Source organism: Symphalangus syndactylus, chromosome 23 (assembly GCF_028878055.3).
Source record: "Symphalangus syndactylus isolate Jambi chromosome 23, NHGRI_mSymSyn1-v2.1_pri, whole genome shotgun sequence".
In the NCBI taxonomy this organism is placed as follows: Eukaryota; Metazoa; Chordata; class Mammalia; order Primates; family Hylobatidae; genus Symphalangus; species Symphalangus syndactylus.
Window position 1 is genome coordinate 28,509,018 of NC_072445.2, and position 23,567 is coordinate 28,532,584.

The 23,567-nt window shown below is 34.2% G+C and overlaps 1 protein-coding gene across 1 annotated transcript in view; it reads left to right on the forward strand.

Annotated features, from left to right (window-relative positions):
* The first annotated feature begins 16,237 nt into the window (after positions 1 to 16,237).
* Positions 16,238 to 23,567, forward strand: part of GFRAL (GDNF family receptor alpha like) — a 66,528-nt gene continuing 59,198 nt past the window's right edge. The window contains exons 1-3 of the mRNA XM_055263905.1: positions 16,238 to 16,259; positions 20,398 to 20,532; positions 22,489 to 22,647. Coding sequence (XP_055119880.1) covers positions 16,238 to 16,259; positions 20,398 to 20,532; positions 22,489 to 22,647 — 316 coding nt within the window. The remainder of the gene's footprint in view (positions 16,260 to 20,397; positions 20,533 to 22,488; positions 22,648 to 23,567) is intronic.

Below are 23,567 nucleotides of genomic sequence, written 5' to 3' on the forward strand. Positions count from 1 at the left end.
GTTTAAAAGTGTGTGGCACCTCCCCTGAACTTCCTCTCTCACTTGCTCCTGCTTTTGCCATGTGAAGTACCTGCTCCTGCTTCATTTTCCACCATGAGTAAAAGATCCCTGAGGCCCTCCCTCAGCAGCACATGTCCCTATGCTTGTTGTGCAGCTGGCAGAACCATGAGCCAATTAAATCTCTTTTCTTATAAATTACTCAGTCTCAGGTATTTCTTTATAGCAATACAAGGTTGGCTTAATACATATCTCTAAAGCAAAAGCTGGGCCTGGTATGTAATAGGTGCTCAATAAATATTTATTGAATAAATGAATAAATACTAGGCTAAATAAAGTTTAAAACATCATAATAGAACACTGGGTAGATGTCAAGATGACAGTTTTGTTATTCACATATGGACATGGAAAGGTCTTTGCGGTGCATTGTTAAGGGAACAAACCAAATTACAGAACACTATGTAGAGTACAGCTGTATAAAATACATACAGCGTATGTTTATAAATATGTCTAGAAAAATTTGAAAGCTATGTATCAAATATTATATCATTTATCTTTAGAAGGCTAATTGCATATTTTCAATTTATTGTTTAAAATTTTCTTTTTATTTTTTGTCTGTTATTACAGGTTACTTGTATAATCACAAAAGACAGCTAAATAATTCTTTTTTTCTTCATCAACTTTTATTTTAAGTTCTGGGGTACACGTACAGGATGTGCAGGTTTGTACATAGGTAAATGAGTGGTATGGTGGTTTGCTGCACAGATCGACCCATCACCGAGGTATTAAGCTCAGCATCCATTAGTTATTCCTCCTGATTCTCTCCTTCCCCTTGGCCCACTGACATGCCCTAGTGTATGTTGTTACCCATCATGTGACCATGTGTTCTCATCATTCAGCTCCCCCATATAAGTGAGAACATGCAGTGTTTGGTTTTCTGTTCCTGCGTTAGTTTGCTGAGGATAACAGCTTCTAGATCCATCAGTGTCCCTGCAAAGGACATGCTCTTGTTCCTTTTTATGGCTGCATAGTATTCCATGGTGTATATGTACCACATGTACAACTAATTTCCACAACAAAAAATGTACTATTACATGGACATAATGTTTATATTCTCTTCACAGAATTTGAGTCACTTGAATTTTTGCTTTAACATGTAGAATTTGGAGGGTCTGTTTTCTTAAAAAAAAAATTAACACTTTAAATCCAATAAGTAAATGTGGAAGTTTGGTGGAAATAGTCAGCTGGAAACTCAGAATTGATACTAACTTTCACCAAGCCTTTGTTCACATTCTTTTCATCTACAATTTATGAATGAATAATCCTGCACTATCTATGCATTCAAACAATGATATATATGGTGCATATGTATATATGGCAAAAATCTAAGAAATGTAGCCAAATATTAATATTACATACATATAAGTAGTCAAATCATGGTGTTTTTTTCATTTTCTTGATTTTGCAAGAAAAATAATAAAGAGGCTATTTACATTTTAATGTACAAATGTGTATACAAATATAACAACCACGCTTTAAAAATCCAATAAATAAATGTAAGTAAAATACTTTTGAATTTTTTAAAGATTCCACAATAGATCTAGGTATTCTTCTTATCCAAATACTGATACTGCCGTTAACCAATTCCGGCAAATTCTGGCAATTGGTCCCCTTGGGGAAGAACTAGAGGAATCACTAGCATACACACTTACTGTGGTATTCAGTGCCCTTCCTCAAGGGGAATTAGCCTATCTTTTTTTTTCTTAAGTAATATTTTATCTTTAATAGACAAATAATGGTTGTATTTATTTAAGGGATACAATGTGACATTTTGATGCAAGCATACCCTGTGGAATGATCAAATCAGGCTAATTAACATATCTGTCATCTCAAATGCTTATCCTTTCTTCTTCGTGAGAGCATTTAAAATCCATTCTTTCAGCTATTTTGAAATATAAAATATATTGTTTTCTAACTATATTTACTTACAATGTAGTGTAATAGATCACCAGAACCTATTTCTTCTATCTAACTGAAACTTTGTACTCTTTGACCAACATCTCCCCTTTCTTTGTCCATCCTCCTAGCCCAGCCTTTGGTAGCCATCACTGTACCCTGTATTTCTATCACTTTGCCTTTTTAAATTGCACACATAAGAGAGATCATGCAGTATTTGTTGCTTTGTGTCTGACTTATTTCCTGTAGCATAATGTCCTTTAGGTTAATCCATGTTGTCATAAATGACAAAATTTCCTGCCTTTCAAAGGCTGAATAGTATTCCATTGTTTGTATATACCACATTGTCAAAATCCATTCATCTGTTGATGGGCACGTAGGTTGTTTACGAATATTGGCTTTGTTAATATTGCTGCAGTGAATGCGGGAGTTCAGACATCTTGTTGATGTACTGATATTAATTCCTTTGACTATGTACTCAAAAGTGGAATTGCTGGACTGTGTGGTAATTTTAGATTTTTAGTAACATTCATACTGTTTACCAAAATAACTGTACGAATTTACAATACCATCAACAATGTACAAGGGTTCCGTCTTCTCCACATCCTCATCAACACTTGTTAGTTTTCATCTTTTTGATAATAGCCAGTCTATCAAGTGTGAGATAATATTTCATTGTGATTTAAATAGCATTTCTTTGATGATCAGAGATGTTGAGAATTTTTTCATATATCTGTTGACCACTTTTATGTTTTCCTTTGAGAAATGTATACTTAAGTTGCCTGCCCATTTTTAAGAGGATCATTTGTTTTCTTATTATTGAGGGGTTTGAGTTCCATGCATATTTTAGATGTTAGCCTTTTAGCCAATGTGTAATTTGCAAATATCTTCTCCCAATCTGTGGGTTGTCTCTTTAGCCTGCTGTTTCCTTTCCTTCCTGCAGAAGCTTTTTAGTTTGATGCAATTCCATTTGTCTATTTTTGCTTCCATTTCCTGTGCTTTTGGGGTCAAGAAATCTCTGCTCATATCCAGGTCATGATGGTTTCCTCCTGTGTTTTCTTCTAGTAGCTTTATAGCTTCAAGTCTTATGTTATATTAAGTCTTTAATCCATCTGGAGTTGATTCTTGTACAAAGGCTGAAATAAAGGTTCATTTTGATTCTTCTGTATGTGTATATCTAGTTTTCCCAACACCATTTATTGTGAAGTCTGTCATTTCCCCATGGTGTGATCTTGTTACCTTTATGAAAATTTAATTGACCATAGGTGTGTGGGTTTATTTCTGGGCTTTCTATCATATTCCATTGATTGATATGTCTGGTTTTATGCCAGTACCATGCTGCTTTGATTACTATGGATTTGTAATGTATTTTAATGTCTGATAGTGTGATGTCTGCCCCATTCTTTTTTCTCAAGAATGCTATCTGTGGCTATTTGTGGTCTTTTGTGGTTTCATATATATTTTACAATTTTTTTATTTCTGTGAAAAATGCATTGGAATTTTCATAGGGATCACATTGAATCCACTTTGGGTAGTATGACCATTTTAACAATATTAATTGTTCTAATCCATGAGCATGGGCTAGCTTTTCATTTATTTGTGTCATCTTCGGGTTTTTTCAACAATGTTTTATAGTTTTAGTATACGGACCTTTCACTTCCTTGGTTAAATTTACTCACGTGTGTGTTTGTGTGTGTGTGTGTGTGTGTATCAACTAACCATAGTCAAGTGGGTTTTTTTCTGGGCTTTCTATCATATTCCATTGATTACTTCCAAGTGAATGAGAGTGTGTGTGTGTGTGTGTGTGTGTAAGATACTGTTGTAATTTTAAAATTTCTTTCTCAGGTTGTATGTTGTTAGTGTATAGAAATAATATTAATTTTGTAAGTTGATTTTGTATTCTGCAAATTCACTAAATTTGTTAATTTGTTTTAACAATTTTTTGGGTGTGGTCTTATAGGGTTTTCTATATATAAGATTATGTCATCAGCAAACAATTTCATTTCTTCTTTTCCTATTTGGATGCTTTTGTTTCTTACCTAGTTGTTTTGACTAGGACCTCCAGTACTATGTTGAACATAATTGATGAAAGCAGACATCCTTGTCTTGCTCCTGATCCAAAAGCCTTTAACTTTTCACCACTGAGTATGATGTTCACTGCAGGCTTCTTATATATGATCTTTGTTGTGTTGAGAAACATTCCTTCTATAACTGATTTTCAAAAGTTTATCATGAAAGGATGTTAAATTATTTCAAATGTTTTTTCTTCATCTATTGAGGTGATTATATTGTTTTTATTCTTCATTCTGTTACTATGGTGATTCACATTTTTAATTGTTTTTTACTTCCATAAATTTATTTTGTGATAGGTAGAAAAGCACATCTGCAGACCTAGACGCAGAGTGAATCTAAAAAATATTATTTATAATTATTACGAGTACGCAATAGGTATATATTTTCATGGGGTACATGCAAGGTTCTGATACAGGCATATGATGTATAATAATCACATCAGGGTATTTGGAGTGTTCATTACCTCAAGCATTTATCATTTCTTTGTGTTAGGGAATTTCAGTTTCATTCTTCTAGTTATTTAAAATATACAATGAATTATTATTGACTGTAGTCACCCTGATGTGCTATCAAATAGTAGGTCTTATTCATTTTATCTGACTATATTTTTGCACCCATTAACAATCCCCACTTGATTTGTATATGGTAAGTCATTCTTGCATCCCAGGAATAAATTCCATTTGACCATGGTGAATGATCCTTTTAATGTACTGTTGAATATAGTTTTTGGTATTTTGTTGAGGATTTTTGCATCCATGTTCATCAGTGATATTGGCCTGTAATTTTCTTTTCCGGTAGTTTCTTTCTTTTTTTTTTTTCATTATACTTTAAGTTTTAGGGTACATGTGCACAACGTGCAGGTTAGTTACATATGTATCCATGTGCCATGTTGGTGTGCTGCACCCATTAACTCGTCATTTAATATTAGGTATATCTCCTAATGCTATCCTTCCCCGGTCCCCCCACCCCACAACAGGCCCTGGTGTGTGATGTTCCCCTTCCTGTGTCCATGTGTTCTCATTGTTCAATTCCCACCTATGAATGAGAACACGCAGTGTTTGTTAGTCTGGCTTTGGTCTCAGGCTAATGTTGGCCTTACAAAATGATTGTGGAAATATTTCCTTCTCTTCAATTTTTTGAAGAAGTTTGAAAATAATTATTACTAGTTCTTCTTTAAATGTTGGGTAGAATTCATTTATGAAAATATCTTTTCCTTGGATTTTCCTTGATGGCAGACTTTTCATTACTGATTTAATTTCCTTGCTCATTACTGTTCCGTTTATATTCCTCATGATTTGATCTTGGAAGGTTATGTATCAAAGCCTTTATCTATTTCCTCTCCATTGTCCAATTTGTTTGCATGCAATTGTTCATAGTGGTCTCATAAGACCCTTTGTATTTTTGTATTATCAATTGTGACATCTTTTTTCATTTCTGATTTAGTTTACTTGAATCACCTCTATTTTGTCATGGTTAATTTAGCTAAGGGTTGTCAATTTTGTTTGTCTTTTTGGAAGATCAACCCTTAGCTTTACTGATCTCTTGTATTGTTTTTCTAATTTCTATTTCACTGATTTTTGCTCTGAAATGTTTCCTTTCTTCCACTAACTTTAGGCTCAGATTGTTCTTCTTTTACTAATTCATTGAGGTGTAACATTAAGTTGTTAATGTTAAGATCTCTCTCTCCTTCTCTCACTCTCGCTTTTGATGTAGGCATTTAGTGTTACAAACTTTCCCCTTAGAACTGCTTTTGCTGAATCCCATAAGTTTTAATATATTGTTTCCATTTTCATTTTTCTCTAAATATTTTTAAAATTAATTTTTGAATTTCCTCTTTGACTCAATAGTTTTTCAGGAGCATGTTGTTTAATTTGCATATACTTGTTAATTTTTCTTGGTTTCTCCTTGTATTGATTTATAGCTTCATACCGTTGTGATTGAGAAAGATATTTGATATAATGTTGATCTTCTGATATTTGTTAAGATTTTTTTGTGGACTATCAATTGATTTATCCTAGTGAATGTTACATGTATACTTGAGAGAAAGGTATATTTTGTTGCTGTTGGATGAAATGTTCTGTATGTGTCTATTAACTCCATTGGTATAATTCAAGTCTAATATTTTGTTATTAATTTTTTGTCTAGATAATAGTTCTGTTGTTGGAAGTGGGATATTAAAAATATTTACTATTATTGTGCTGCATTTATGTCTCTTTTCAGAACTCTTAATCTTTGATTTATATATTTAGGTGCTTCAGTGTTGGGTGCATATATATTTACAACTGTTATATTATCTTGATGCATTGATCTTTTTATTATAATATACTGACCTTCTTTGTCCCTTTTTACAGTTTTTTTTAACCTAAAGTTTATTTGGTGTGAAATAAGTATAGCCACCCCTGCTCTCTTTTATTTGCCTGGAATATCATTTTCCATCACTTCATTTTCAACCTGCAAGTTTCCTTTAAGGTAAGGTGAGTCTTCTGTAGTTGGATCTTGTTTGGTATGTATCATGGTACTGTATGCATTTTGACTACAGAATCTAATCCATTAAGCTTTAAAGTAATTATTGATAGATGAGAGGTTGCTACTTCCATTTTATTGTTTTCAAGTTGTTTTCTAGATCCTACATTTTTTTCTTATATCTTGCTTTCTCGTGATGTGATTGCTTTTTGTAGTGATATATTTTGAATTTTTCAAAATATTTTGTGTATCTATTATAGACTCATGCTTTGTGGTTACATAAATCATCTTATACCTCTAACAAGCTATGCCAAGTTGATAACAACTTGTTTGATCACTTACACAAAGGCTACACTTTTACTCTCCTCCTTCTAAATTTTATGTTTTTGATGTCATTCTTTACAACTTTTTATAATATGTATACTTAACAAACTACTGTAGCTGTAGTTGCTTTTAAGAATTTTGCCTTTTAACCCTTATACTAGAGAAATCCTTGATTTGTTCACCATCATTACAATATTAGGATGTTTTGGATTTGAAAAATGCCATTAATTTTACCAGTGCATTTTATACTTTCATATGTTTTCATGTTTCTATTTTGAATCCTTTTCCTTCAGCTTGAAGAACTCCCTTTAGCATTTCTTATAATGCAGGTCTAATGGTGAGAAACTCAGCCTTTGTTTCTCTGAGAAAGTCTTTAACACCCCTCATTATTTAAAGACAGATATGCTAGGTATACTATTCTTGATTGGCAGGTTTTTTTCTTTTAGAATTTTGAATATATTATCCCATTCCCTTGAGCTTTCAAGGTTAATGCTGAGAAATTTGCTGATTGTTTTATCAGGGTTTTCTTATATGTGACAATTCACTTCTCCCTTGCTGCTTTCCATACTCTGTCTTTAAATTTTGACAGTTTTGTTATGATGTGCCTTGGTGTGGGTTTCTTTTCTTTTTTTAAATTTTAGATCCAGAGGGTACATGTGCAGATTTGCTGCAAGGACATATTCTGTGGCGTTGGGCTTCTGTTGATCCCACCACTCAAGTAGTGAACATAGTATCTAGTACGAAGTTTCTTTTTTTTTAGCTCTTAGACCCTTCTTCTTCCCTTTTTGGAGCATGCAGTGTCAATTGTTTCTATATTTATGTATGTGTGTACCCAATGTTTAATTCCTACTTACATAAAAGAACATGCAATATTTGGTTTTCTGTTTCTGTGTTAATTTGCATAGGATAATACCTTCCAGTAGCCTATCCATGTTGCTGAAAAACACATGATTTTGTTCTTTTTTATGGCTTCACAGTATTTCATGATGTCTATGTACTCGATGTGGATTTATCTGGATTCATTTTATTTGGTATTCTTTGGGATTCCCGTATCTGGCTTTCTATTTTCTTCCCCAGTACTGGGAAATTTTCTGCCATTATTTTTTGAATATGTTCTGTGCTTGTCTCTCTGCCTTCTGAACACCTATAATGTGTATACTGCTCTGATTGAGGGTGTCAGTATGTCTCTTAAGATGTGTTCATTCTTTTTCATTCTTTTTCCTTTTTGCTGCTTAGATTGGATGATTTCCAGTGACTTGTCTTTGAGTTCATTGATATTTTCTTCTGCTTAATCTCATTTGTGGGTGAACTTTCTGTTGATTTTTTCTGTTTAGTTTAATATTCTTCAGCTTTAAGGTATGATTGATACTTTCATATACTTTCTCTTTGTTAAAGTTCTCAGTTTGTTTTTGCATTTCTCTGTGGACCTTAGTGACAGTCTTTATAATCATTATTTTAAATTCTCTGTTGGGTAAATTACATCTCTTCCATTCACTTGGGTCAACTTCTGTACATTTATTTTGCCCTTTATTTGGAATATATATTTCTTGCTTCTTTAGTTTCCTTGACTCTGTGTTGTTTACTGCACATTAGATAAGACAGCTGCCTTTCCCAGTCTTATGAAACAGGACTTGTGAAGAAGAAAAATATCACTTGTCCATTTGACAAAAAATTTTAATGTGCCTCTCAAAGCTTTGTTTGTCCAGGCCACTGTTTCTGTTATTGGTGGCTCCCAGGAGATTGGGATATGCCATGTCCTATCAATACTCTGTGAACTGTAAGATAGAGGCCAGACTTTCAAAATGTAGCCAGAAAAATGCCAAGTATTAGATGTGTGGTCCAGTTCCTTCTATCCTCATGTTGAAATTGGGTGCAGGTGTTACTCCTCCACTCTTTCTGCACGAAGCCAGGGAGAGGTTCTACGGAAACTGTCTGCATTTGTGTTCAGGCCACACTTTTTGATTCTGGGAAGATAGCTTTTGGAAGTGGGGCCACTGTTTGTCTACATCTTTGTTATCTGTGATCTAGAGTAAGTTAGGAATGCAAAGCCCCACCACTCCCAAGCTTAGGCTGTTAAGAATTCAGTCCTTTGGGCGGGAGCTATAGAAGTTGTGACACTTAATTGTGAACAAACTCTTTTCAAGAAGAATAGGTAGACTATAAAATAATAGAAGAAATAAATAGAGCTATAGAAGTTGTGACACTTGGTGTGTGAACAAACTCCTTTTAGGAAAAACAGGCTAGGGACATGCCAAGTTCTGCTTAGTCTACCTGAGAGCTACTTTTAGTCTGCCTTGTTAGCTCCCTGATGCAAGCTGGAGGTTAAGCTATGTAGTTGTCACTGGATGAGTGTGCAGTAAGCTGCTAGAGAAAAAAAAAAAAAAAAGGGAGCTGTGCATTCTAGCTCCTGTTCTATACTGCTTCCAAGAGATACAGTTCCTGGAAGAATCAGCATGCCTGTTTAAAACCACCTCTTTGTTCTGTGATCTAGGGAGACTCGTATACGCCTAGTCTCTTCTGCTCTTAGAGCCAGGAATTTTGGGATACAGTATTTCTGGTAAATGCTGTAAAAGAGCATTTTGTGGGTGAACACACTCCTTCCAGGGAGAATTGGGAGAGCTGGGATTATTGCTGAGTTGAGCTGGAGGAAGAGTCTCAGGAAGTGCTAAGCTGCTGCTCAGGCTGTTAGAAAGCTGCTTTTTGCTTGCCCCTTTAACTCTCAGGTGCGTTAGTTAGAAACCAGACTGTCAAGTAGCCACTAGTGGAGTATGCTGTAAACCTCTTCCAGGGAGAAACAGGTAGTGGTATTTTTGAGTCCTGTCTCTGTACTAATTCACAGTGTTAAAGCACCTGAATAAGTGCTTGCACACACATATAAAACTGCCACTGTTTTCCTGCGGTCTAAATAAAATTGCGTATGTCTAATTCTAACTCCCAGAGTCGGTGAATTAAGAGCCAAACTGTTGGGCATCTTATAATTGGGGTGCTATATGTAAGGTCCCAATCCTCTCCACAGGAAGAATCTGAGTGTTAGTGATTCCAGTTATATGGTGAAGTACTTGGAAGGGGGTCCATGCTCAAGTATGCCTCAGATTTGCCCACCCATTTGAAGTGCATGTTTGGGTTTTTATTTTGGTTTTTGATTTTTTTTTTTTTTGGCTTTTTTTTTTGCGACAGAGTCTCATTCTGTTGCCCAGGCTAGAGTGCAGTGGTACGATCTTGGCTCACTGCAGCCTCTGCCTCCCTGGTTCAAGCGATTCTCCTGTCTCAGTCTCCCGAGTAGCTGTGACTACAGATGCGTACCACCTTTCCCAGCTAATTTTTGTGTTTTTGGTAGAGACAGGATTTCATCATGTTTTCCAGGCTGGTCTCGAACCCCTGGACTCAAATAATCCACCAGCCTTGGCCTCCCGAAGTGCTGGGATTAAAGGCGTGAGCCACTGCGCCCGGCCATGCATGTTTTCTTTCTTGCCTGGTAGGCAGGAGTCTCTCAATTTATTTCTGACTTTCTCTCACAGGGAATTAATTGAGATGTTCATTCTGTGCATTTGTGAGTATTGGGAGTGCCAGGAGCTTCCTATTCTGCCAAGTTGCTGACATCAGTCTAAGGAAAACAGTTTAAAGAAAGTTCATCAAAAAGTAACAGTAGATACATCTGGGTGTCTTAAATATGAATACCTTTCTTTCTTTCCTCTTTCTTTCTTTCTTTCTTTCTTTCTTTCTTTCTTTCTTTCTTTCTTTCTTTCTTTCCTTCCTTCCTTCCTTCCTTCCTTCCTTCCTTCCTTCCTTCCTTCCTTCCTTCCTTCTCTTTCTTTCTTTCCTTCTCTTTATTTCTTTCTTTTTTTTTTTTTTGGAATTTCGCTCTTGTCACCCAGGCTGGAGTGCAATGGCATGATCTCTGCTCACTGTGACCTCCGCCTCCTGGGTTCAAGTGATCCTCCTGCCTTAGCCTCCCGAGTAGCTGGGATTACAGGCATGCGCCACCCTGCCCTGCTACCTGCTAATTTTTGTATTTTTAGTAGAGATGGGGTTTCACCATGTTGGCCAGGCTGGTCTCGAACTCCTGAGCTCAGGTGATCCACTGGCCTTGGTCTCTCAAAGTGCTGGGATTGCAGGCGTGAGCCACTGGACCCAGCTACTTTTATTTCTTATATTTTTCAAATGCTATATATATAAATACCAAAACTTTACAATGTAAAAACTATTTTGAAAAGGAAAAGATAATTATAACAGTTATAGATCTGTTTTCAGTAGCCTTAGCAACTTACTAACAATCCTTTTATGTTCCTGTTGGACATCTCCCCCATGGAATGTCCAAAGCCCCTTTCCCATGCATCATTGAGAGAACTGTCCTTACAAAATTGCCCAGTCTGGAATTCAGCAGGACCATACACTACCCCCATTCAGTCGTCTCTCTGAAAGACAATGCTGGCAGTGTCTGGCCGCAATTCAAAGGTTACTCTCTCCTATTTAAAAAAAAAAAGAACTAGAACATATAAATTTGAATACAAATGTATAATGTTTTGAGGTGATCTGGTAAGATGTTGGTCTTCCTTCATTTAGTAATAACCTCGCTGGATCAGCAGGTACATAACATCTTTTCATGGTGATAATTAGAATGTGCACTAGACTCTAACAGTTACATAAAATAGGAAACAGAGCAGCAAACGAGTTAAGATAAGGAATTTAAAAGAGTTAAGAATGCTTTTTAATAGTTGGTCTTAATTATGGTCTTAGAGATGTAATAAATTTCTGAAAATCAGACCCAACTAATAGAGTAAGACAACCATCACCAAAACACAACCACAGAGACTTGCTCAATTTTAGCTGAAAGGGGATAGCACTGTCTCAGCCAAATTGGACTGATATGATTGAGAATATTAATTTACCCAAAAAAGACAGAATATGACATATACTTCCTTATCATGAAGGGCTACATGGGGTTTATTCTAACCTGATGCCATTAAATATTCAGGTTATATAGAATGAATTATGGAACTAATCCTCTTTAAATATTTTTACCCACCATTTTTATGTTAGCATACCTACATTAAGATACTGGCTAGCATTTAGCTTTTTTTAATAAGTAAATAAATTGGCAATACCATTAACACTTCCATTAATATCATTGTTTAAAGAATAAATAATAAATGAGTCCGTTCTTTATTTCATACTAGACTGAGGGCCAGAACTTAATAATAATCCTCTAAGGCAATCTTATTTTTTGGAGCTGTTTTGATTCTCTTGAAGACAGCCAGCCTATCTTCCCAAATGATGACATGAGCCAAAGGAATGGCTGTTTAATTAAAGTTTTTAACTTCATCAATGGATTGAATGATTTTGTATATAGAGCATTGAACTGTGAGTCTTGTGCCTTGATAAATGGTGACAACCAACACCAAGTAACACAAAACAAAAGTAAGAATTCATTCCTCCTTCTCAACCCGCCCACCATCTCAAATGGTCGCCAGATCCTGTAAATTTTAAATTCTGAAATTTCTTGGACCTACCATTTTCTCTGCAGCATTACTACTTTTAGTTCAGCCCTTGTCATTCTCCCCTAAACTACTGACATAGCTTCGTGACAGGCAATTTGCCTTGTTTCCAAACCATCTTCCATAGCATTGCTTAAGCAATTTTTCAAAACCCAACCAGGTTACTCCATTCTGGAACTCAACAAAAGCCTCTCTTTCTTCTGTTAAACCCTAGTCTTCTTGGTAAGGCATAAAAGGCCACCCATAATTAGCACTTATCTTTTCCTCTTCATCCACTGAGTCTCAGTAATGTTAGTCCATCTCAAGTCCACAGAACAAACCTCAGAGTCTTGCCTCTCTGTGGTTTCTCAGCTTCTCCCAATTTTGGTGGCCTTGTCCCTCCATGCCTGGCCACATCTCAACAGGTTGTTAGTGAGGAGCTTGATGGGCAAGTTATGGTGGGGTTATTAAGTATACCTAATTATTATTATTTTTTTGGTGGGGTCCTCCAATAAAAAAAAAAAGCAAGAGGTTTTTTTGTTTGTTTGTTTAATTTCTCCAAAAAATACTGCATCGTGTCTGCTTTTATTACTCGGCATCTTAGAACTCTGTTTACAGGTCTTTTAGCCAAGAACCTCATGACCATATGTATGTATTCTTTTCAGAATGTCAGTTTTAGGTTGGCTAGAGCTGACCAGACTCCTCCAGACAGTAGCATGCGACAAAAGTTTTAAGTAGACAAATATAGTGGTAATGCAAAGGTGATTGGAGGAAGTCAAATGTCATCGAACAAAAGATTTAAACAACTTTATGTTCCAAAAAGAAATGCCCTTTAATATGAAGTTTTTTTCACTGATTTATCATAGTTTTATTTAACAATTTTTTTCCCTTTTTATATGTAGCTTAATTTGCATTCTAGTTTATCCAATTCATGCAACTAGTGTCTGTTCCTCATTTTTGTTTTTGTAGAGTCTTTGATACAAAAGTCTTTTAGTAAATATTACATGTCTTTTGCCAAGGAGTGAGGTCTAGTGCATTTAACTGTCATGAGAATGATACGTTAGCTAAAACAAAATTTATCAAACAGCAATTACGCACATTTAGAGAATTTTGAATGGGAATTTCAGAGCCTTTGGATGCCTCAGTAGCAGCTGTGGATGTGCTGGCAAAGCCCAATAAGTAGAGCTTAGGACTACTCATGAAAACTCCCAGCAGAGCAGCTGTACTTTCTTCTGTTTCATTTATACATTACAACATCTTACTTGAAATGTAGAATACATTTTAAAATTAGGCACACATTATAATTAGAAACTATCAAAATTGATGATTCTATTTCTACAATGTTCTGATTCAATAGCAGCTTTCATTTAAATAATCGAGAATATTATTTTCATTGACATTAAATTGGAGTTTATTAATTTGAGGTGTCTATAATTTGCTTGGGGTAAAATTGTGTTATCTTTTTACTAAACTCATTGAAATTCAGTACTTCCTGTGCTATCTTTGTCACTAATAGAAGTTACAGATATTTTTATATAACACTTTATTAGTGGAAGTTCTCTCAAATTAGGATCTATGATAATCACTACACTGAAACAACAATATTTTTAGACTCACTTAGATCTTGATATTTACTTCTGCAATGAGGAAGCATATGTATTACTTTATCACAAATTTAAAACATATTTTGACAAGTATATTTTAACACACTTAATTTCCTTTGTAATCTTTAAAAAATTTTTTTGCCCTGAAAATATTATTCTGAGAAGGAGTCTATACACAAAGAGGACTGATGGCTCGATAAACAGGCATTCAACGGTAACACAGCTGATAGTATTTTGTGTTGGATAAACAGCTATATGACCGCAGGTGCTTTCTATACCTATAAGTTATAGACCTCAGCAGCTGTACTTGTCTGGCAAAGATTAGCACCATTCACGGGGCTTACACTGCACTCTAGAAAGTCATAAATATATCGCCTTCCTTGAACAGAAAATTATGTTATCCTCTTCCTTTGTTTCATAAGTTTATTTTCCTTGGGCTTGTTCTTCTTAAACTCAGCACTTAGATACTTTACTAAGCATGTGGTTTTTGCTGCCCCAAGATCCCTTCAGCTGCTTCTTCTAATACCATAATTTTCCTTCGTGATGCACCCCTTCTGCACCATCAGATTCTGTGCTTTGAAAAGGGCCAACTACACTGACAACCTATATCTGTGATACTTGACATGGGGTAAGTTCCTTTTGTAAAACTGATTGGCACTTGACACATCTAGAACTGATGTGACTTAATTCTGCAACTTTAATAGGAAAAGAATCACACTTTCTACCCTGCTTTCTGAGAGAAGGATGTTTGCCAAGGGCTTCACAGCCATCTTCCCACCAGAAGGTAAGAGCCTTTATAGGAATAGGACCGGTAGAGAAGAATGCGGGTAAGAGACAGGAGGAAACAAACAACTTAGACCCAGAAAAAACAGTTTAAAACACACCTGAAATTAATTCTTCCCCTGGACTCTTCAACTATGGTAGTAACCAACTCTGTTCTAGCTTAAGCCCTTTTAAGTTGGCTTATATCTAAGCTTATCTTGGTAGAAGTCATTAGGAAAGTTTAGTGACTCAATCCCTTGAAAAGAAGAAAAGATGGATTAATTTTATGATATTATAATCCTTCTATTACGTAATAATTAAGTCAGTGAAAGTAATATAATCAATTTTTTGTGAGATAAGCCCCTCATATACATACTTTATATTACAGCAAGAATTAATACAATCAGCACATTTTACAAAGGAGTGAATAACTTCCAATGCTAAGTCACTCATCTAGATCTATAGAGAAAAACAGTGTTATAATTTTTGTTTGTTGGACTCTAGAGTCTGTGTTTTTTCATTATGCCTGCTGAAAACAAAATATAGTATAACTTCTCTACTGGTATAAAATAAACATGAACAATATGCAATCAAGAACTCAATTGCGTAACTGCACAAATACTTCTCTCCCATCCCTATCTCTTCTTAATTTCTTGCCAAAGCAGCATTTTATTTTTTAAGCATTCATTCTAGAAAGGCCTCCAAGTGATTTAAAAATAGAAGTCTCATGACACCCCAAGAAAGATGATGTGCTGTAGGTTTACATGAGGAAGGGCATAGCCAAACTAAGACATAAGATAAATAAGTCCCTTCATTGAGACTAGGAAAAAAAATAGTTGTCAAGTGATGAACATAAATGTAGATGATTATCTTTCCAGTGGAACATAGAATTTCTGCATCACTGGGAAGAATATGTTTTTTACACTGTAGCTGTATTTGGAGGGTATTAGATACTGTAGCTGAGGTGGCATAAGTTTTAAGCATACTGGGGTTTGTGGCACATGTAATACAACATTCTTTGTTTGGGAAGCAGCTTCCCAGTATGTTTGAGGTATATCAGGCTAATTCTAGTAGAACTTGGATTTTGCAAACATTTTCCAGGGCTATTATGCATTTTCTGCTTTTCTATATCCTCAAATGACATGAAATTGCCTTAATGAGGCTAATTAAACAAGTGGAGACTGAGTATACTCAAGTGTCTTTGAAAATTTTGGGTCATATTTGGGAGGCTTTTACGTAGTGTAGTATTTTAGTTAAGGAAAATAAACCTTTTTCATGAATGTGCAGATTATGTATCATTTCTCTTAGTATTTGGCTCATGGGCTTTCTTAGAGGCATAATATCCTAATATTCAAGACCAGCACCCTCAGGAGAATAATCGAATTTGAATATAATTAGAACAGTTCACAGCTTAGGAAACACTGGGGAGGAAATGATGACATAGGAAGCTGACTTGAATTGGTAATGCCTTTAGGAAGCAAACACAGAGGCTGAAGCCTTATTCTGGACAGTTACTGTTAAGAAAGTTGTCAGAAGAAACCCATCTGCCTTTTTTTCCAGGTGAACTGCCGTGAGTTGTCCAGCATGATAGTGTTTATTTTCTTGGGTAAGTGAACGGTGCTTCTGGTTTATCTGAATTATTCATAATACTAATTCTTTGTAAATTGAATACCATCACACTTAAGCTTAACAGGGGCTTATAATATGAAGTACCAAGTAAATTACAAATTTATGCTTTAACATGGTTTATTCTTCTTGCAAAAATGTACACTCACTTTTACTCACTTATTTCTAACTCTATAGACAATGCAGAATGTGAAAATTGCATTAATCTCTTAGCTTGTTTCTGTTTTATTGTATAGAGTGACCCAATGACTTTGAGTTACTTATTAGGATTAATGGAATTCACACATGTGTTAGAACCTTTTAGAAATAAAACCTTCCAGTATCTATTTACAAGTTATAAGATGAAAAATTTCAAACTATTATCTATTTTATTTATTTTGCTTTGAAATTAAATAAAAATAAGATTAATTTAAAACATTCAATTTACCTACCGTGTTAATATTTGCTAACTAGAAGTAATTTAGTGAAGTAAAACAACTTAACACCATATCAGAATGCTTCATATTTTGATTAATTTTTATGACCTAAAATTCAAGTGTGGACTTACTTCTCTTGTATTGCATCTGATGAACGTATTATAAGATGTTGATGAAAAATAATTTATTTTTATTTAATGTAGAATCCATGAAAATCTATTTGCTAGATGTGTGACTGGAGAATATTTTATGTCTTCTTTAGCATTTGGTAGAATCTATAAACTGAATTCAGAAAAGGAATAATTGTAATTGTAGCTAGATAATAATTTTAAAAATATGACATTTTATGTTTAAGCTAATATATACTTGATGAATAAAGGCATAATTGTGGGCAAGAAAGCAAAAAAGTTTACTTTAAATTGTATTGAACATAAAAGGAGAGTCATATCAATTCAAGGAAACAAGTTAAGAAGAAGAGAAATCCCTTATATTTGCAGTTTTTCTTTGGTTTAAGTAATATTTTTCCATTGTTCCATAATTTTGCTTTTTGTAATTATTCCTAAAATATTTTCTTATTTTCATAAAGATTGTTAATATTTCTTTAGTTCTTTTTTTGTGGTAAAGAGAAATATGGGAAACTTTAATTTTTATAGATCAGGCAGCAATATAATGAAGCTCACAAAATACATTACAGACTCATTATGGCCTCAGTTGAAAAGGCAATGGCCTCTTATTTTCATCTTTTACTTCTAAATTAACTTGACACCAGGTTGCATGAAGGAGGGAAATAACTTCTTAACATTGTTAGAACTAAAATTATACTATTTGATAGGTTGTACCAACATTTCCAGTATTATATTTTTTAGAATGCTCGTTTGACATTATCTAAATAGGTCTTATAATAAGGAAAATGTCTGTTGATAAAGAAATGTGGAAAACAGTGAATTTTAAAATCTCAGAACATTTAATAGGATAATGAACCCCATACATCTTAAAAACAGTGATATAATTTGCAGCATTATCCATCTTATTAATTTAAAAACAGAAGTTATTTTTCATTGAGTATTACAGGAAAATTCTTGAAAAATCCTAGGTTAAATACAAAACCACAAATCATAGTCAGGAATGAATAAGGCAGATTTTGGAAAGGTAATATATTCTTGATTCTTGTGGACCAAATCATTGAGGTGGTTTTCTCAGTTGAGTCAATATTTTGTTGAGTAGAAAGTGTGGAAAATCCTATAAAATAATCTATTAAGTAGCTCGTTCAACCAAAAACTGAAAATGTGAAAGGAAGTAAAACATTAAAAACTGAAAATGTGAAAGGAAGTAAAACATATTTGGGGAAGATAACATGTAGTATTTCTAAGTGATTATTACTCTGAAGTGCTGATGAAGTTTTGATGATATATCTGGGATATTATCACTTATAAGATTCTTGAGGGGGCTTTTCACAAGATATAATGATTAATGGCAAATAAAATACCATTTGCTTGTAAGTTGAGTTTATGTCTTCAAATTTCTATGTCTGGGTCTTTGGAAAACTGGATTTGACCAAGTAACTTTGTGCTAGGATCAAAAGAGTCCTCTTTTTCTTTCTTTGGGCTAGCCAACTAAGGAGTACAAGGGCTTGGCTAGATGAGGTTGTCCATGAACCCATGAGAAAACAGAAAGCTGATATGTCCATTTCCACTCCAGCCCTCAGCAAGAAAAATGTTACCAAGCTACACCCATGGGCCTAATCTCCAAATGCAGTGACCCAGCAAGTAGTACACATGGTCCAATCAGTTGTCTTGGATTCTTCTTATAAGATGAGATTTGGAAAGAGGTAAGATTAAAAAAAAAAGATTTCAAGGCCTTACTTGAAACCTATCACTCTACATTGTCACAGGTGATTCATAATTAACAACAGCATTTAAAAATTCAAATAATTTGGCTCTTATTTAGTTATAGCTTGACTCTCTTGATGACAGTTACTGTAACTGTCTCTGTAACACAATTGCAATCCCTAAATTTTTTTCTATTAATTGATTTGGCTAGTGTCAGTTCATATGTTTGCAGAATCAATTTGACTAATCCGTGTAACATATTAAATTAACACTGCTATTTTCTTGATTGCTTTTAGAAAACTTGCTGGATTTCTCCTCTAGCAAAAGTAACTTGTAAATATCTGGAAGGTATTATTTTTTAGATGTTATCAGTTATTTACATATCTTACATATAAACAACTAATAACTTGGGTATAAGTCAATATTCATTTATTGAATACCTATACTGCATCATTGTGTTTGGTGACAAAAATACAGTTATAAATTATCCTTAATGTCTGCGGGTAAAGCTGTACTGTACAATCCAGTGGTGGAGACAGGCACATGAATATATACACTACAGAACAGCAAAACCTGTAATTGCGGGATCCCCACAGTTCTAGTAAATGGATGGAAGATGTCAAATTCAATTTGAGTGTGGAAAAAGGGGAGTATAGAATTCAAGTAAAGTTTCCAGAAAACAGCTAATGATTGTGTTCAGTTTTAAACAACAAAAAGGGTTATTCCAGAAGAAAAAGAAAGAAAATGCTTATCGGGGACCAGACAGTATGTATGCAGAGGTAGAAGACAGCACGGATCATTTGGGAAACGATAAATGCTTGAGACCTTCCAGATAGCACATGGTGAGAAATATCAGAGCCCTGATATGAGAAATAGTTCAAAGGATATAAAACAGAAAAATGGCAAGACTGGAATAGTGCATTAGGTAGATTAGGGGTTATAAGGAACCTGTCTGAATAAGGTTCTGAATAAGATTCAAACTGGAGGCAGACTGACTAATAAGTTAAACAAATGCTCAAAGTGAAAGTCAGCAAATTTAATAAGAGTGAACATGGGAGAGTGAAGTTGAGGATGGAAAACAGTCTTCCACAAAACCAAGATTTCTAGTTTGGGTTCTTATGTTAATTGTGGCATTGCGGATGAAGTAGAGTGGTCCACAGTGGAACAATGATGATGAAGATCCTGTGAAAGTGTTTCTGAAACATTCAAGTAGAGATAACAATTATGTACCTATGACAGGAAAACTGGAAATACTGAGATTGAATTACACATTTGAGAATCATCAGACTAACGATTTTAGTTCAAACCATAAGAGTGCATGGAATTTTCTGCAGAGAATGTATAAAATGAAAATAGAAAAGGTCTGAGAAGAGAACCTAAGCTAAAATTATACTTTACTAGAAGAATAAAATGATCCTGGGAAGGATTTTAGCTATGGTCAGAAAACACAAAGTGGATAAATATCAAGAGAACAAGAAGGGAGGGCTGGCAAAGGAAGAGTTTCAAAAACAAAAAGTCAACAAAATGCTCAATGGTGAGATAAAGTTTAAAGCCATTAAGTTAGATTTTAAAGGGGTAATTAGAGACATTTTTAAGAGCAGTTTTAATGGAACGATAGTAATAAAAATAAATTATAAGTTGAGGAATAAATAGATGATGAGAAGTCAAAATGAGCAAATTTAAAATATTCATTTAAGAATCTATAAAAAGAAAAACAGATCTACAGCTAGAGAGGAGGTTCAGGTTATTCCCACCATCAATAATTTCGCTACATGTTATTTTCCATAATTCTGCTCTTTATCATTAATAACTTAGATTTGAAGAAAACGGATGCCAGACTTATATTACAACCGTGTTTTTGTTGTTATTCAAGCTATGGGGCTAAGCTTGGAAAATGAATACACTTCACAAACCAATAATTGCACGTATTTAAGAGAGCAATGCTTACGTGATGCAAATGGATGTAAACACTCTTGGAGAGTAATGGAAGATGCCTGCAATGATTCAGGTAAACAAGTTGCTAAAAATACACTCAAATGATTTATTTTTACTAAGATAAAAACAGGATTTGACATTTTGTCATTATCCTAAGAACTAAGTTTTTCTCTAAGTATCTTATTCAATCTTGACCCCCAATCAATTCACTTTTAATCATGTATTAGCAAATTTAATTACAAAAGGATTTTCTTAGTTACTAAAGGACTTTAATTACTGATGCTGAGAGCAGCATTATTCAAGATTTCAGATTATTTTCTTACCTCTTTCACCATGTATAATGCCACAATTTTATGCATTCTTCTCAGAAACATGGCAGTATTTTTTTTCAAATAAGAGGTAATTTTGATTACATATGTCAATGATAAAATAGAAAAAATAAGATTTGTTATAATAATTGTTGTGTATTTGTCCATGTATAATGTAAAATTTATATTCTGGAAACATATATACAGTATTTCCAATTCTATGTCAAGAACAATTAAAGCTATAGTTCTGTTTTTAACTTGGCCTACCTTACAGACATTTGTGGGGATGTTCAAGAGTTGAGAATGTGAAGATTGGGGAGTGACTGGTATTTTCTTTTCTTTTCTTTTTTTTTTTTTTTTTTGAGACGGAATCTCGCTCTGCCGCCAGGAATGTAGCTGCGTGATCTCGGCTCACTGCAACCTCCGCCTCCCCGGTTCAAATGATTCTTTCTCCTGCCTCAGTCTCCAGAGTAGCTTGGGACTACAGGTGCATGCCGCCACGCCCAGCTAATTTTTGTATTTTTAGTAGAGACGGGGTTTCACCACGTTGGCCGTGATGGTCTCAATTTCTTGGCCTCGTGATCTGCCCGCCTCGGCCTCCCAAAGCGCTGGGATTACAGGCGTGCACCACCGTGCCTGGCCTGTATTTCCTTAAAAAGAAAAAAAAAAAAAAAAAATATATATATATATATATATATTGAATATTCAAGTAGCTAAATAAGCCTTGAATGAGAACATTATAGTAAGACTCCTTTCTTTAAAAGTAAGTAGAATAAAGTAAATAGAATACTATAAACTATAAATAGAATAAAGTAAATAGAATAAGTAAATAGAATAAACTGTCTATGTGGTAGAACATAGTCAATTTATACAGTAGAACATTGTTCTACAGTATAATCTGTTCTACAGTATAATCTAAAAATAGTCTATTTTGATGATTAACCTTCTTGCTACATTTTATAAGGCAATTTAAAATATGTTGTCAAAATATTATATTTAGGTGTCACAGATTGTACCTTATTTAATTTCAGTATACAAATAGTAAGTCTTTTGCAGTAAATTGCAATATTTGCATAATTATTTTATGTATGAAGCTGAAACATGCATATTCTCAAATGTACAAATGAAATAAACTCAAGTAGTTTTATTCAGAATAATAAATAAAAGAAAATGTTCAGGTAGAGGATTATGTATTTTTAAATTAATGCAGAAAATGAAATATTGGTAATTATGAAAGACTTATTCAATAATATTTATTGAGTGCTATGTGCCAGGACCACATAATTTTTAATGATAAATTTAGAGCCATCTGCACATATCTTACTACAGTCTGAGAATGACATGAAAATAAAAGATCAGATTATGACAAAATGGCTAATAAAATAGATAAGCTGACAAAATGCTAAGATTAGAGAGCATTCTGGTCACCTCCAGTAAGAGTAGCCTTATTTTTACCGAAAAGCAAGAAATGATATTCTAAGTAGGAAAAAGCTATTTTGAAATGCAGAAAGTTTTAATATAGAAAGTACATTATGGAAAATATTCAATGAAAATACAGGTTTTTCATAAAAAGTCACTTATATGGACATCCTGCAGCAACCCCAGATTATTTTACCATATTAATTCATTATTCAGGTTAATATGTTAAAAGTACTTTGGGGAGGAAGAATTCAAAATTATAATCAGATTACTATCTATAGTGTTATGTGTTTGATTGTGAGATCCAGGTGACCCCTGCAAGACGAGGAATCCATCATATTGCAACCTGAGTATCCAGTACTTAGTGGAAAGCAATTTCCAATTTAAAGAGTGTCTTTGCACTGATGACTTCTATTGTACTGTGAACAAACTGCTTGGAAAAAAATGTATCAATAAATCAGGTAATATTTTGTTATAAGAAATGTTTATAGTCATGAGAAAGAAAGCAACAATTTCAAAATTAACCACATTTATGTAATCTGATTAATGTTTTTGTAATTTGATTAATTCTTTTCAAAGCTTTATTATTTTAAAAATTTTTTGGTATATAGTAGGTGTATATATTTGAGGGGTACGTGAGGAGTTTTGATACAGTTCTTGATGTACCTTGGGGTTCTGTGAGCCATAGACCTCAGTAAGTGCATGACATATTTATTTCATTGGTAGCCACAATTCTAAGCTTCATTCCAGTCAGTGGAATTATAGATTCACTCATTCAATTCGTATATTTGTGGAGTTTATTGTGGCCTTGCACAACACCTAGATGATAGAAGGCAAATAAGATATTATCTTTGTTGTTAAGGAACTCAGAGTCTCCTGGGAGAAATCAAAATGTAAATAATTGCTAGAGTTATACTTGCCTTTGCATGGGGACATTTAATCAGGCTAATACAATGGTGTAGTGGTGATCAGCTAGCCTGCATGTACCCTTAACTGTACAACATTCCAAGAGATGTGCAAGATCAAACAGTTCTAAAGTGAACAGTTTCCAGTCTTCAATGTCCCTATATACTCTGAAGAGTAATCAGCAGAGGAATGCACCTGTTATCACAGAGTCCTCAATTCTTTCACAATCAACCTTCTCTCACTTTACAAGAGGTAGATTTACCTCTCATGTACACGGAATGGTCTCATCGTCCAACCCATTCAACCATCCATGGTGGGCTCATTGGACAAATTTCTGTCCCATAATTTTGCCATTTCCAGAATATCAACAAATGAAGTTATGCAACATGTGGCCGTTTTAATTCAGTTTATTTTGTTTAACATAATACATTAGAGATTCATTAATTTTTCTCATGTGTAAGTTTATTTTTATTGA